Genomic DNA, 16,133 nt, shown 5'->3' on the forward strand with positions numbered 1-16,133 from the left:
GATGTAACCTTTCCATGATATCAATGCAATGACCCTATTCCTCGACGGGGCTGCGTCCCCACACTCTCCTCTAACCCCTTCTATGTGATTTTAAGCAATTGCAAAGACTTCCGCTGCAAGAGATCAAGGCTGCTCAGTGTTATGCTCCAAGCACTAAGGCCGGCACATGCCAAATTCGAGCGATTGAAATAGCTCAGGATTTGACCACGTGACAATATCCTATAGCCAGTCTTATAAGCCCATAAACAACCCTTTGTCATTTTTAACCAGCCCTTCCTATCAGATCTAATAATATGATTCAGTTTCTTTATAATCTGAATATTGGATACTTCTACTTTGCCATTAGCTTGTAAATGAAAGGGAGTAGTAATTATATGTTGTGCTCTATTTTTTCTTTGGGATAGAAAATATTGATTGCTAGGATATAAAAACCAGGAAAAATATTATGATGGATCAATTTCAAACTACTCTTTGATCAAATTAAATATAAGGGGCTAATTTTTCATTGAGATTTAATTCAATCAAAATTTTACAAAACCTTGACTCGTAAACAAAATATGACTAGCCTTTCATGTGGAAGGGCCATTTTTGCAAGCAATGGATATTAGAGATTTCATGCCTTTTAAATTTTAATTAAGGGATGGGGCAAGATCTATTATAAAATAATAAATGTGATTAAATCATAAGGATGGAAATTAAATGGAGAAATAAATTTAATAATTAATGTATTGAAGCAAATATAAAATAAGTGAGTGCAGCAAAGGACTATGACAAATAATGTAGCTATGGATGTAGAACATGTATTGATGTAATGGATGAGATGAATGTGTATGGATTGATCAGAATGAATGCATGTGAATAGATGTATACTTTTGAGTACAATACAATGTAGTAAGTGCAAGAAAACATACTACAGATCCTCATCTTTTGCAATCTAACTTCTATCGATGATGGGAACAAAGAAAAGTTGATGCATCTTTAAATCAACTTCTTTCACTCAGCTTACTAACTAAAATAGGGCAATTCCAAGATAAATTTTTCAGGGATACAGGGGTCACCGGGTATGGATAAATAGAGAACATCTAGAGAAATGAATCTACCCTAACAATATCAGCTTAAAACTTCTTCTTTTTTAGATATTACGAGTTAAATTGAATCATTCTCAGGTGTCCAACTTTTTTATCATACTTAATCCATGTGTCAGATTGTTACACTGTCATGAATTTTATAAATGCGATAGAACCCCTTAATTTTTTTCAAAACATTAGGAAATCATTTCCTTAAGAAATGTAATGTCACCAATTTCAAACAAATATTCTGACTCATTAAATTATATCATTTATAAATTATATTTCAAAAAATATTACAATATATATCCAAAAAATATTGATAATTTTAAGTCATAAAAATTCATCAAATTCTAAAAAATGCAGAACTCATGATACCATTCCATTACAAAATAATATTTTATCACCTTGAACTACATAACACATAAAATCATTTTGCTAAAAACACACATGGAAAATTCATGACAGTAATTTAATAATGTGTGTTACCATTCCACATCCATAGGAACATATGCATAATTGATAAGCAGTATATGAGTTAAAATCTGTTGTTTTAGGGCCCTGATTTATTCTAGAATATTTATAAATTTTATTTCCTTTATTACAGGGTAATCAAGGGTAGAATACATAAGGAGAGAGTAAATTTCAGTTAATACTATATTTTGAAATATTATTTTGAGGTGATTTTATATTTTTTGGAATTTTCACTAATTTGTGGGGACCAAAATTAGTAATACAAAGTAAAATGAAATGGATATTTATTTTAGTTTTCATGGTTTCTATTAATTTATTATGATTTTTAGGAATTTTTGGGAATTCTTGAGAGAAAAAATTAAATCAGAACTAGAACCTTTGGTTGCTGCTCCTGCGGTGAAATTTGTGGGCGGCTGTGGTGGTCGTCGTGCACTTACAAGCAGTGGCAAAATGACGGGTGACAGAATGGGAAAGGACAGGTAATGGATGAAAATACATTAACTTCTGCTACAAGAGGAATGTTTGAGAGCAGTTTGATGGAGTGGAAAGCTTGCTATCTAGGCTATCCACTAGAATATTTACGAAGAGAAAATGGTATAGGGGATCATGCAAACCTAGTTATCACTTCCCCTAAGGGCCAACTAGTGATTTTTCTCCAAGAATATTGATCCAAATTAAACTCTCTCTCACGAAATCTGGTATAATAAGAATGGATCCAAGAAATCTGATGCTCTATGCCGCCAACAAGCTGAAAGCAGAAATTGAAGAGGGGAGAAGATTTTAATTTGAAGTGCCCTTACTCTCCCAGTCATTGAATTTAATTAAAAATATTTAAAGGGTTAGGATTACTTTATTTCCAACATGGATCTATGTCACTTCCTTCCCATATTTTAAAATAGACCTTTAAAAATGAAATTATGGGTTAGTCCCTTAATTCTTATCTTCGCATGATCTGGTTCTTAAACAGGACTTGAGTGGGGTTCAAAAAGTGGTATTCTTCTGTATTAGGCACCTTTTTATAATCTAGAACATGTCTTGCATTTCTCCTTTCCTTCCATTTCTATACCCAATTTTCCATTTTATTTGACCTGTCTTGTAAAACTCTATGAAGAAGAGTGAAATACACTTTATTTAAGGAGTCAATTGGGGCTAGTCTAAAATATAAATAAAATACATAAAAATAAATCATAAAATTTTCATATTATCCTTAAATAGTGAATAATGCAAATGCAAACCAAAAAACAAGTTGTAACAATGAAGTATAAAAGCCTATTTTTATTGGCCTAATTTGATGTCCTTAATAACCATTAAATTTGAAAATAGTTCAATAAACCAATTCCCTAGATTAAAAAAATCAATTTTAATGATTGGACGCAAGGCAGACTTTCTGTGTTCTTCATATGCATTACATTTATGCTAGTTTTAGGGATTGAAAAGATGTATCTATCAAATGAGTGGGCACAAATTGTAGAGATCAATGGCAAGGAAAATTTTGGGGAAGTATTCTAGAAAGTTCAGGGGAAACGACTATACACTTTAAAAAATTAGGATGCATGGCAAAATGGTGTGGCCACAGGGTTGGCCACGAGGAAACCCATCTCGCAGTGGGTGCATGGCAAGTGGTGGCACAAAATGATGCAATAGGTCCATGGAAAAATGATGTGACATTGGGTAGGCCTCGAGGTAAACAATGTCAAGGCAAGTTGAGCATGCAACTACAAGGCAAGAGCAAGATGGCTAGGGAAGGGCATGGAGAGTGGTCGCCATGAGGAACTTGGATCTAAAACCATGTGATTCATAGAGAAAATACTTGATGAAATAATAAATGAAGTATTACATCGTGTTCTAGAGACCCAAGAGAGAGTGAACAGATGGACTAATGGGCTAGACTACAAGAAATAAATGCAAATATATTGTGTTGCTAATAATATCATTGAAGGCAGCTCATCGACTGATGAATTAAATTAAATAGATCAAGAGATACTTGGCATTTCTGGTGGCGTGGAAGCCAAGGCATCGACATTGGACGCGTCGCCACCATCGACCGAAGTCAATGTCTCCGCTACAAACACACCTCCACAGTCAACCGAAGTCAACGCCTCCGCCACGGACACGCCGCAATCGTCATCAGATGAATTCAACAAACCGGCATTACGTATGTCTCCACGAACGCACGCTCCTACGCGCATCATGACACATCGCCAACGGCAGATCAACAACTGCCCCTTGGCGTGACACGAAGCACGTCCCTCGTCTTTAATTTCTTGTCTTTAATTTTTCATCGTTAAGTTGTATTTTCTCTTTCCTCCAAGGCCGATATGTATAGGCCATTGTCTCAAGAAACAGTGAGGCAGTCATTATTCAAGAATCGAGTTTTTGTTTAACTCTTCTTGGAGAACTGCCCAGCCTCCCTATCCCTCCTTCAACCCTAGCACCGCCGCCGCCGCGGTCACCACGGTCGTCGCCGCCGCCGCTCTGCGTCGCCGCCGTCGCCGCCCGCCCGCCGCCGTTGCCGCCGCCGCGCCGCCGCCGCGCGTCGCCGCTGCCGCCGCCGCGCCGCTGCGTCGCCATGTCGCCGCCCGCCGCCGCCGCCCGCCACTCTCTCCCTCTCTCTCTCTCTCTCTCTCTCTCTCGCCCTCCCAAGGCTGCCGCCCAGGACACCTAGGGAGACCGCCCAAGGCAGCCGCCCAGGGCGACCCGCCCAAGGCCGCCGCCAAGGCTGCCCAGGGCTGCCGCCCAAGGCCACCCAAGGCCGCCCAAGGCAGCCCGCCTAAGCCGGCCGGGCCGCCTAGGCCACCCGGGGCTGCTGCCCAAGGCCACCCAAGGCAGCCACCCCAAGCCGCCCAGGGCAGCCCGCCCTAGGCCGCCCAAGGCCGCCGCCCAGGCCACCCAGGGCTGCCGCCCAAGGCCGCCCAAGGCAGGCACCCCAGGCCGCCCAAGGCTGCTGCCCAAGGCCGCCCAAGGCAGCCACCCTAGGCCGCCCAGGGTTGGCGCCCAAGGCAGCCATCCCAGGCCGCCCATGGCAGCCCGCCCAAGGACGCCCAAGGCAGCCACCCCAGGCTGCCCAGGGTTGCCGCCCCAGGCCGCCAAGGGCTGCCGCCCAAGGCAGCCCGCCCTAGGCCGCCCAAGGTGCCACCCCAGGCCGCCCAGGGCCGCCGCCCAAGGGAGCCCACGGCAGCCACCTCAGACCGACCAAGACGGTGTCCGTGCCCGCTTACTCCGTCTGTGCCCGTTCGTCCGTCTCACTCTCCCCCAGGGCCGTACAATGCCCGGAACGCCTAGTCTTCTCATCCAGTTGGCTGCTCAACGCCCGAATTCACCCAGAGTTGTCACGATCAGAATTCCCCGCAGCCTCTTCATGCACTACGGTGCCGAGGTACACCTGAACTCTTTGGTGACGAAGTGTTCTCTGTCCAGTATTCCACAAGAAGTCTCCACCGTCATCAGATTTGTTTTGATTTGGATTTTCCTACAATTCTCTTCGAGAGTTTCTATCGAGACATGAATTCGGGTATTGATTTTGGTGCTTCGGCATCGTCGCGGTGGGTGAAGAGAGTACTTCTGCCCTCGACGAGGATCGGAGCTGCACCACTAGTATTTCATCAGTTTTAATTCTGAATTCAATCATGTGGATTTCTGTGGTCTATTTTATCCCTCCCTCACCCAATCCATCCTTTGCCTTCCATCTGTCCTTATCATTTCTCCGTCCCTCCAGTCGTCCATTTCCTAGTCGTCCTACATCAATTTCTTAGTATTATCAATTAATTTTATTTCATTTTTGTGTCTTAAAATTATAAAAATTTCAGAGAAGTTCATGACTATGTTAAATATACATGCTTCAATACAAAATATTTGAAACACAATTCATCGACTTATATTAATATTCTAACCATATATAAGTAAATAAGATCAATTTATTTGAGTACATTTGTATTTATATTCATATCTTCATTTGGTACGAATTCTATATCTCTTATATTCTAAATTTTGCATATTTTAGTGTAGCCACACCCACATGCCTTTATGATAGAGAATTTACAATGTGAAGGTTTAACATGTTTATGACTTTGGTACTATGTAGAATTAAGATGGGTGTTGGGTGAGGGAAAATGCATGGCACTTGTATTTTAGCCCAATTAGGAGCTAGATTACGGACATAATGAGCATAGCCGGAGCACATTTGCTATCCCTAGTTCAAAGCCCAAAGAACCTCTATTTAGTTGGCCTGTTCTGAGTAGAGAACCATAGGATTAGTTGGATTTAGATGACCATTGAATAGCTCATGTGGTTGGATTCACATGAGATGTGAACCTGGTAAAGGGAGGTCATCACTGTAGAATAGAAAACCTAAAATAAATTAAATATCATAATAATAAAAATAAATTAAATTATAAAAATAATTTTAAAAATGGGGTATCTTGAACATCAAATTTATATTCTTAATCTAATCACCTCACTTAGAGAAGAGAGAGGAAACAAGTGAAGATAAAATAGTATATAATCTCTCTCACTTAGATAAATAACCAGGCAAGATAAGGAGAGTGAAGCTCTCTCCTCTGGTCCCTCGTCTATCCCCTTGATTTTGAATGTGTGTTATTTATTTTTTTCTTCACGGTTACTCAGAGATTGAGGTAGTTGGAACTGAACCTAGAAAGTGAGATATTATCTAGAAGGTTGAGTTTGAAGCTAAGAGGAGGAAAAATCAACTGGATACCTGACCATTTTTCATTAGTACAACATTTTCTAATTTGTACAATGTTCTCTATAATTGGATTAAATGGGGAATATAGTAACAAGTATAAATACTACTTGTTAATTTGAAACTTACCCTTGAATGCCGTTTAGTTGCTTTTTTAACTTGAGAGAGAGAAGAGCGAGAACCTGGTCCACCTCTTGTGTCTTTTACGCATTGGTTTCATGGTCATGACTCACGAGTCGCTTAGGTGACCCCTTGAAAAGGATAATGACCACTTGCGTCAAGAACACCTAGGATTGTTGGACAAATGACGGCTGCCATTTTTGGACTAATGCAACGAGACTGAACAGACTTCCATTCACTCATCCATTCACGACATCCAATTAGTCCAGATTGTCATCCATCCATGTTTTGTCATTGTCACAACTCCCTCATGAGTCCCTTTTATCATTCATTTGTCCTAAAAAAGGACCTGATGATGGACAGATGGATGATCAAATACATCATTTTTGAAAAAACATATAATTTATACATCCTCGCCACCACTCGCTGCTTGTCACTCATCACCCATCGCATGTTGTTTGCCGTATGTTGCACACTATATGCCGCACACCGGCCGTCGCCTGATGCCCACCGACCGCCACACACATGCCCATGATGGAGGTAAATTACTTAGTTGATTTTAGTATGGTTGTAATTTAAATTTGCCTAAATAAAGTAAATTTGATAAAATAGATAACTCACGCAAATGAATAGTAGGAGCAAGGTTGTTCCCAAAGGAAATGGCCTTTAGAGGTGAATTTAATAGTTGAGGTTATAGTTAAGGAGAAGTAACTATAGTACTAAAGATAGTGAATATAGTAGAAGATAAGTAATTAGTAGGTGGGGGTAGTATCTAATGGATTAGAGAATTAAGATAATATTTGATAGTAATGAATAGTGAATGGCGTGATAGATAAGTAAACAAAGAGGGAGAATGTACAATGTTATTTATGGATACTACAAATAATAAAGAATTAAGATATTTGAAATGGATTGATGGTATTATATTTATCGGTGATGTTAATGAAGGTAGTGGAAGAAGTAGAGAAGATCAATAAGATAGAATAGTAAAATACTATTAATATGATATAGGATATTATTTAATTAGTTAATAGTAAGCTATATGTAAAATAGGAGGTGGAGATAACTATGATAGATTTAGGATTTTAGCTAGCAAGTGAATAAGATTTTATGGTAATAAAATGTAAGAAGTGACCTGATAGAAGTCTTTAGTTTAAGAAAAGGTAGGAAGATGAATGGAGGAGGGAGGAAGTGTTATGATAGGAAAGTATTATGTGATGGATCTCACCATCAAATCTTCTTAAGGAAGATCGGATGGCTAAGATCATGCCCTTTCACTGGAGATGAACCGTGATGATCTGGGCATTGGGCCGGTTCGGCTCAAAGCCCGGTCCTAATTTTCTTTTTACTTATTAAGATTGCGGCCCAGTGGGCTGCAATCCATTTTGTGTTTGTCGTCCCAGCCCGGTGAATTCTAAAATAAGTAATGCTAATGTGAGTAAAATTCATATAAAGATGACGATACTATATATAAAAAGATATCAAAATTGGCATTAGAATATCCATAATTTCTTGATGTATTTAGAGTTAATCAGCCCACTATTGCCATTTCTTTCTACATAAGCCTAGGCCGTGCCCACCATTCCTCGTGAACTCTAGCTTTCTTCTCCTTTTTATTCTATATTGTACTCTCCCTCAATCTCTCATCCCTCGCTCTCATTTAGTTTCTCATTGATTCAATCTTCACTATGTTCCATTCTGTTTCTCTCTCTTTTCATGTGTGGCAGGATGTGATGATTTCTCAGAGCTGTGATGATTGACTTTGGAGGAGGATCCCACTTCAACACTGAAAGAACACCAATTGATAAACTCCCTCTCTCTCTCTATTACTCTTCTTTTTCTGGGCTATAAATTTCCACAGTGAGGGAGGAACTACAAAAAGGGGAAGAACATAAACCTGTGATTTACAAAAACCATGGAATATTTGTTTCTGGATATACAAGAGTTATTGCAGCTTCAAGAACTGGGATTTCTTCCATGCATTTCAATCCGCCTCATAAACCTCAATCTTTTGCATGATGATATGAATATCCTGCATTTAAATTGGATTAAGAACTTGAAGCAAAAAAAGATATGCTCAAGAAAATGAAAGGCTATATACACTAAAAAAATAAGCTCTTAGAATTCTCTTATCCAAAGATTTCTAGATCTCTAGAACTTTCTAAAACTCTCCAATCAATTTGATCCACAACTTTGAAGGTCTGTCTTGAACATGCTACAACCAGATTCAATTATCATGTTAAAGACTTTCTAGACTTCTAGATCTTCCTCAGCCTTCGAGATACTACATATGACACCTAGAGCCTCCTAGACCATTCTACAAAGTTGTATAGATTTATAGATCATCCTTAATTATCTTTCATTATTTCTGGGGCCAGCGCCAACTGCAAATTATTTTCTTGAAAAAAGTCAAAAAAAATTTCTACTGGATTTAAAGCTTGAATCTGTTACAGTCTTTCACGCTTGAATCTGTCTTATTTCTCTCTTCTCATGATTCACATTCTTCTGAGTCTTATTTATATCTTCTGACTCGTCTCTCACACTTCACACTTTTCTCAGTCTTATTTCTTGCTTCTCACTCTTCTCTCACACTTCACACTCTTCGCAGTCTTATATCTCTCTTCTTATTCTTCTTTCACGCTTCTCATTCTTCTCAGTCTTATTTCTTTCTTCTTACTCTTCTCTTATGATTTACATGCTTCCTCCTCTGTGTAGTGATTGTTTATATAATTTACAATGTTTTTTATTTATTTTAAAATGGTCTTTATTTATTGTACAATGTTGTTTATTTATACTAAAATGGCGTTCATTTATTATAATTTTTTTTTATTTTAAAATGGTGTTTATTTATTTTACAACAGTTTTTATTTATCTCAAAATGTTTTTTAAATGTTTATTTATTTTACAATGTTGAGAAAAAATATTGATGCACCAAAGTAGGCATCTCACATCATATTTAATATATTGGTTTAATGTTTTACAAGTCTCCTACATTTTACTCTTTTATTTAAAAGGCTGATCTGTATGTTGGATGAGGAAGGCAGTAAAATCATGGAGTCTAGTGCAGACAATGTGTCGGCCCATCACGACAACCCTGAGCAACATCAAAACGTAGTGGAGGTAGTAAATGATAGTATGACTTTGCTTGAAAGGCCAAGTTAAAATCTGAGGAGGCCACCTACAGCAAAACAATTCAAGTATTTTACACCAATAGACAAATTGAGGTCCCTATGTGAATTGTATCATGGTATAAACTCTGTGAGCAAACTGTACTTAAAACGAACTAAATAAGATAAAACACATGTTTTATTGCGACATCTAAAAACAGTTCATCGCAAGCTACATTTTGAACTCAAAGGCGTACTGAGTTTGCAACATTTTGTTGACCCAAATTTATTTTGACTGGCATGGAAATTCAGCGCACATGTCAATGTAAAACTGTATCGATGGTGGGTAATTATAGATACCAGCATTATAGTGTACACTCAAGTATACATAAATATCTATGCTTCCTAATAGGCTCTATGATGTAAGCTTTGTGTCCGTAATAATGGACACTTGGACTACTACAAACGATAATTTCCTCTTAGGCACAACTGCCCATTGGATTGATGTGAAATGGAAGCTTCAAAAACAGGTCCTTGGCCTATGACATATTGGAGATAAGCATGATGGGAAGACAATGAGCAGGCTCGTTGCTTAGATCGGAGAAGATTTCAACATTTAGTCGAAGGTGTGATCAATTTTTTATTACTACAGATATTTTTGTAGAAAATATAAATATCTAAATTCTCGCTAGCATGCAGGTCTCTACGGTCATCATCGACAACACAATAAATAACATGACAATGATGTGCTATATAGAAAGTAGATTGCAGACCATGAATTTGACATTCAAACCTGATCAACATTTCACATGCGTAGCACATGTCTTGAACTTGATTGTGCAAGCAGGCCTAAGAAGTCTTCGTGTGATTCCAATGGACACAAAGCAGCGTGTGCGTGACAAAGATAGAGATTCAATTGATATGTCATATTGGTGTAGCATGACCTCCCTTGGGGATGCAGTGTCCCCAGTTTGTGAACTAGTAAAAGGTGTCTCTCGTTCACCTCGAAAGAAGGCAAACTACGTCAAGATAGTCCAGGATCTTGCCATGCCAAACAATAACAAAGTCGAGCTAGTTTTCCCCACATGGTGGAACTTGACGTACACTATGTTTCGTGGTGCCATATGCGAGTGCAAAAGATGTTCTTGACCAAATGGCATGTTTGTTAATCTCTACGAGTGCAAAGAATTACATCATAGAGATTTAGGTGTGGGATATGTATGAGGACTTTTGAAATATATTAGTGGCCTTTCTTGTGGAAACTAACTATGTAAGTCATTCAAAGGTTGTCACTGCAACCATGGTTCTTGTTTTGATCAAGACTATATTGAATCACCTCAACAATGTCTTGGATTTATTTGACAATGATGGTATTTTTTTGTATAAGAGATGTTGTCAAACTCACAAAGGAAATCTGTTCAGGTTACATGTGAGGCTATGAAGCATATGTTTGAAAATATATGTACCTATCACATGCCACAATGATGTGTGGCAGCAGCAATGCTCCTTGACCGATCAATGAAGGAAGCTCTGATTGAACCTTGAAGCATTCAGTACACTATTACGTATGTGTAATCTTGTCTCCAGAGTTCACTTAATCACGATGACCTTCCCACTCTAATAGAAGAAAAGTGTCCAAAGGTAGTCACCAGCATACTCTCTCAATTGCTAAGACAATGAAGGACACCAAAGCTGGCATCAGATTCAAGTTGATAGTAGCGCCCATACAGGAGATGTATGTATACATTGTTGAGCCTCTAATTTGAAATTCTCACCAGCGTGCAATTTGATCCATATCTCGCAAAGTTGGTGATGAGGTACCTCGCTATGCCAACAAGTACACCAACAGAGTGGCTCTTTTCATTGGGCAATAATGTCGTGGCACACAAAAGATCACTCCTAGATGTGAAGAGTATTGATCTGCAGTGTGTGTTACAATATTGGATGGCACCCCCAACCTCATTCAGCAATGAAAATGACGTTTCTTCATTCAAAAACATGAAGGATGTAATTATTACTTCAATGATTTTTCAACATTATAATTTAAATTTAACGCCGCTTATATTGGTTATTGTAGACTCCTTCTATGACCCAAGCCGGAACATCGAGATTCCATTAGCAATCATATAATTTGACCTTTTTTGTGTATGACGTGTTTTTAGTTATAACACTTTGATAACTTTATGTAAAAATTTGAAGTTCCACAAGAATTATCCTACAATCGGCAGTTGTGGTTCCCCCTTATCATCCCTGTCCTCAGTAGTAGTTCTCCCCATCCTCGGCGGTCGTCGTCCCATCATCGGCGGATGTCTTCCGTGTCATCTGTCGTCGTCCCCGCCCTCGGTAATTGCCATCCTTATTCTCTGCTGTTGTCATCCCCGTTCTCGGTCTGTCATCCTTGTCCTCGGTGGTTGTCATCCCTGCCCTCGATAGTCAGGGTTCCTGTCATTGACAGTCATGTCCATCTACAAATAATTTATATATAATTTTAATACATATTTCTTCACATTTCCATCATCCATAAACATCATCAGTCATCCTCGTCATCCATTCTGTCATTTCCGTCATCAGTCAACTGTCATCTGTGACAGACGACAAATGAAAGATGACTGAATACACATTGTTCAGACATCTGTCGGCCATGACAGACGATGACTGATGAAGTTTTTTCAGACGGACGGATAACGGTTAGTCTCCACCTCTTCTACATTCTCTCAGGCTAAGTTATCTAATGCACAAGCTCAATTACAAATCTCATCTTGGTATAATAATGTTTTGATAGACATGCATAAGAACCTATTCAATGGATCTTCCAAAGAGATAGCTTACTCATTGGTTGACTTAATTTTAATGATATACGAACATACTCCGGTGCAACTGGATACATAACCGGCCTTGATTAGTACGACATTTTCTAATTTACGAAACGTTATCTATAATTGAATCTAATGATGGATGAAGTAAGAAGTATAAATAGTAGTTCAAAACTTACCGGTGAATGCTGTTTAGTTTCCCTTGACTGCCTTGTTCACAGAGAGAGAGAGAGAGAGAGAGAGAGAGAGAGAGAGAGAGAGAGAGAGAGAGAGAGAGAGAACCTGCTCCACCTCTGGTGTTATTTAATCATTGGTCTCTTGGTCACGACTCACAAGTCGCTGAGGCGACTCCTTGAAAAGGATAATGACCGCCTGTGCCAAGAATACCGAAGCCCCCTCGCAACGTGTACGCCATGCAGGGCAGAAGCTTGGGATTGCCACGGGGAGCACTGAATACCCAGTTGCATTCCGCTATATATCGCCGAACCTTTCAAATTACACACAACTTCTTTGAAGTTGCAAAGAAAAGAAGAGCAATGGCGTCGTCGTCGGCTTTCTCTCTTTCACTCGTCGTAGTGGTGTTACTTTGGCTGCCGACATCTCTCGCTGCGGATGCCTATTCTCATCATGACCATTGGTCCGCGCCACTGGTCTCAAAGGAGAAGAGGAAGACCATAGCCTCCTCAGATTACGGAAGCGTATCCGCAGTGGACGTGTCCGACGGATACAAACAGCTCTACCACCTCCAGTTCTTCACTTTGGAGCCCCAGTCTCTCCTCACTCCCCTCTATCTCCACACCGACATGGTTTTCTACGTTCATTCAGGTGATATCATATATATGTATTTAAAGATAGATAGAGAAAGGGGAGAGACAAAGGATATCATCATTTCACCGTTGCAGGAAGAGGAACAATCGACTGGGTTGGAGACGGCGAAACGAAGAGCGTAGAGGTGAAAAGAGGCGACATATACAGAATCCCCGCAGGCTCGGTCTTCTACGTGCATAGCCACCCAGACCCGCAGAGACAGAAGCTCAGAATCCACGCTATCTTCACCACTCCAACATCTGATTCTTCCGGAGTAATCTCTCTTCCTCGGTATTTTTCTCATTCATTTGGGCATGCAGAAGCTCTTCACCAATTACTGTTCACCGAATATAGGAGCAGTTCGCGAGGGCGTACTCGAACTTGGCGGATCTTATCAGAGGCTTTGACAAGCAAGTTCTGAGGATGGGCTTCAAGGTGGGTATCAGGCGCCCTTCTCGAACCATTACGAAAGTCCCCTCTTCTTATTATTGAGCTTTCCGGGTGATGGAAAGGTGCCCGAAGAAGTGATATCGGCGCTGAAAAGAGCGGAGAGACCGCCGGCCATCGTGCCATTCATAGGAGGAAAGCCCGCAGGAGACGGACCAGGGTGGAAGGAAGGGATCTTCGAAGCTCTCCTGGGAACTGGTCTTCCATTGGGAGACGACAACAAGAAGAAGAAGGATAAGAAGAGCAAGGAGAAGGCGTTCAATATTCTGGAAGCAAAACCGGATGTTCAGAACTGCAACGGCCAGAGCATCGCCGTCACGGCCAAAGAGTTCTCGGTTCTGAGAGGGTCCGACGTGGGCGTGTTCATGGTCAATCTGACCAAGGTACGCTCTTTCGAGCCACTCCCACGACCGATAATGTTCTGGAATTATGGGTTATTTATTATCTTCTTGTAGGGTTCGATGGTGGGACCTCACTGGAATCCCCGCGCGACGGAGGTGGCTGTGGTGACGGAGGGAGAGGGAATGGTACAAGTCGTTCTTCCGACGGAGAAGAAAGCTTCTTCCCCGGGAGAAGAAGGAGAAGAAGGAGCGTGCGAGAGTTGGAGAGTTAGAGTGAGAGAGGGGGACGTGTTCGTGGTGCCGAGGTACCACGCCATGGCGCAGATGTCGTTCAATGACGGGTCTTTCTCGTGGGTTGGGTTTAGCACCAGCGTGAGGAGAAATCGCCCTCAGTTTCTCGCCGGGAAGAGGTCTGTTCTGCAAATCCTCGACAAGGACGTGCTGGCCCTTGCACTGGGAGTTTCTAACAAGACTGTGGAGAAGCTGCTGGCCGCCCAGGGAGAGGCCGTTATGCTCGAGTGTACGTCTTGCGCCGAGGAGGCGGAGAGAACGGGGGAAGAGGAAGAGAGGCAAAGAGAAGAGAAAGAGGAAGAAGAGAAGCGGAGAAGGGAGGAAGAGGAAGCTAGAAAAAGAGAGGAAGAGGAAGCCCGCAAGAGAGAGGAGGAAGAGAGAAAGAGGAAAGAAGAGGAAGAAGAGAGAAAGCGGGAAGAAGAGGAGGAAGAGAGAAAGAGGAAAGAAGAGGAAGAAGAGAGAAAACGGGAAGAAGAAGAAGAAGAGAGAAAGCGGGAAGAAGAAGAAGAAGAGAGAAAGCGGAAAGAAGAGGAAGAGAGGGAGGAAGAAAAGAGAAGAGAAGAGGAACAAGAGAGAAAGCGGAAAGAAGAGGAAGAGAGGGAGGAAGAGAGAAAGCGGAAAGAAGAGGAAGAAGAGAGAAAGCGGAAAGAAGAGGAAGAGAGGGAGGAAGAAAAGAGAAGAGAAGAGGAACAAGAGAGAAAGCAGAAAGAAGAGGAAGAGAGGGAGGAAGAGAGAAAGCGGAAAGAAGAGGAAGAGAGGGAGGAAGAAAAGAGAAGAGAAGAGGAACAAGAGAGAAGGAAAGAGGAGGAAGAAGAGAGAAAGAGGGAAGAAGAGAGAGGAGAAGAGGAAGAAGAGGAAGAGAGGGAGGAAGAAAAAAGAAGAGAAGAGGAAGAGGAAGAGAGAAGGAACGAGGAAGAAAGAAGGGAAGAAGAAGAAGAAAAAGAGGAAAAGAGGAGGAAAGAGGAAGAGGAAGAGGAAAGAGAGAAGAGAGGAGGAAGTGGAAAAAGAGAGAAGAGAGGAGTAAAATAACAAAGAAAATAGGGGTGTATCTCTACTTTCGTCTTTCTGTTGACCTTTTACTTTCAAGCCAATAAACTCAAGCACCCATCTTTTTTTCTGAACAATGTCCGAATGCGGTTCTGTATTATTTCTTAGACCCAAACAGCAACCGAACACAACACCCATCTTTTTTTCTGACCAAAGTCCGAATGCGGTTCTGTATTATTTCTTAGACCAAAACAGCAAACGAACACAACACCCATCTTTTTTTCTGAATCCGAATGCGGTTCTGTATTATTTCTTAGACCCAAACAACAAACCGAGCACGAGGACATTGTCTACAATTTCTCTTATATTTACAGGAACCTACAAAAAAAAAACCAAAATACGAACCGACTTATTCGTCGGAGGCGGCAACGTAGGAGACGACGACAGTGATATCATCGAGCTTCCCGCCGTGGTAGCGGTAGCCAGCGTCCTGGGCGGCGGTGGCGAAGGGGGTCTGGCGGTTCTTGTCCTGCGCCCGCTGCCTGGCCAGCGCGGCGATCTTTTGGGCCGTCACCTGCGGACCCAGGCCGGCCCTTACTGCATGCACCACCACCGCTGTTATCTCGTTGTTGTACAGATTGTCAAACAGGCCGTCCGTCCCCGCTATGATCACGTCTCCCGGCGTCACCGGGAAAGTATACACCTGATGAACCCACATTCCGATCAGTTTCATGAACAGATCCAACCAAGAATTATTCAAATTTAACGCGTAAATCAGTAAGCAGGCTGGATGGATGCATGGATGGATAGATGAGAGATAAGCACATAGAGAGATGGACGGATAAAAAATATAGAAAGATAGATATATGGATAGAGAGAGAGAGATGGAGGTATAGATACAGAGAGAGAAAGATAGACACATACATACAGAGAGATATAATGAGATAGATTGATAGAGAGATAATACAGATATGGAGGAA

General features: G+C 41.1%; 1 protein-coding gene across 1 annotated transcript; it reads left to right on the plus strand.

The window, feature by feature from the left end:
• Window positions 1-12,685: 12,685 nt before the first annotated feature.
• On the plus strand, window positions 12,686-15,919 carry LOC144702551 (vicilin-like seed storage protein At4g36700). The gene is made up of 6 exons (XM_078574600.1): window positions 12,686-13,105; window positions 13,183-13,361; window positions 13,442-13,522; window positions 13,600-13,917; window positions 13,990-14,702; window positions 15,646-15,919. The coding sequence occupies exons 1-6, from the start codon at window positions 12,694-12,696 to the stop codon at window positions 15,917-15,919; spliced, it is 1,977 nt and encodes a 658-aa protein (XP_078430726.1). The 5' UTR covers window positions 12,686-12,693.
• The last annotated feature ends 214 nt before the right edge of the window (window positions 15,920-16,133 follow it).

Source organism: Wolffia australiana, chromosome 4 (assembly GCF_029677425.1).
Source record: "Wolffia australiana isolate 7733 chromosome 4, ASM2967742v1".
Taxonomy (NCBI): domain Eukaryota; kingdom Viridiplantae; phylum Streptophyta; class Magnoliopsida; order Alismatales; family Araceae; genus Wolffia; species Wolffia australiana.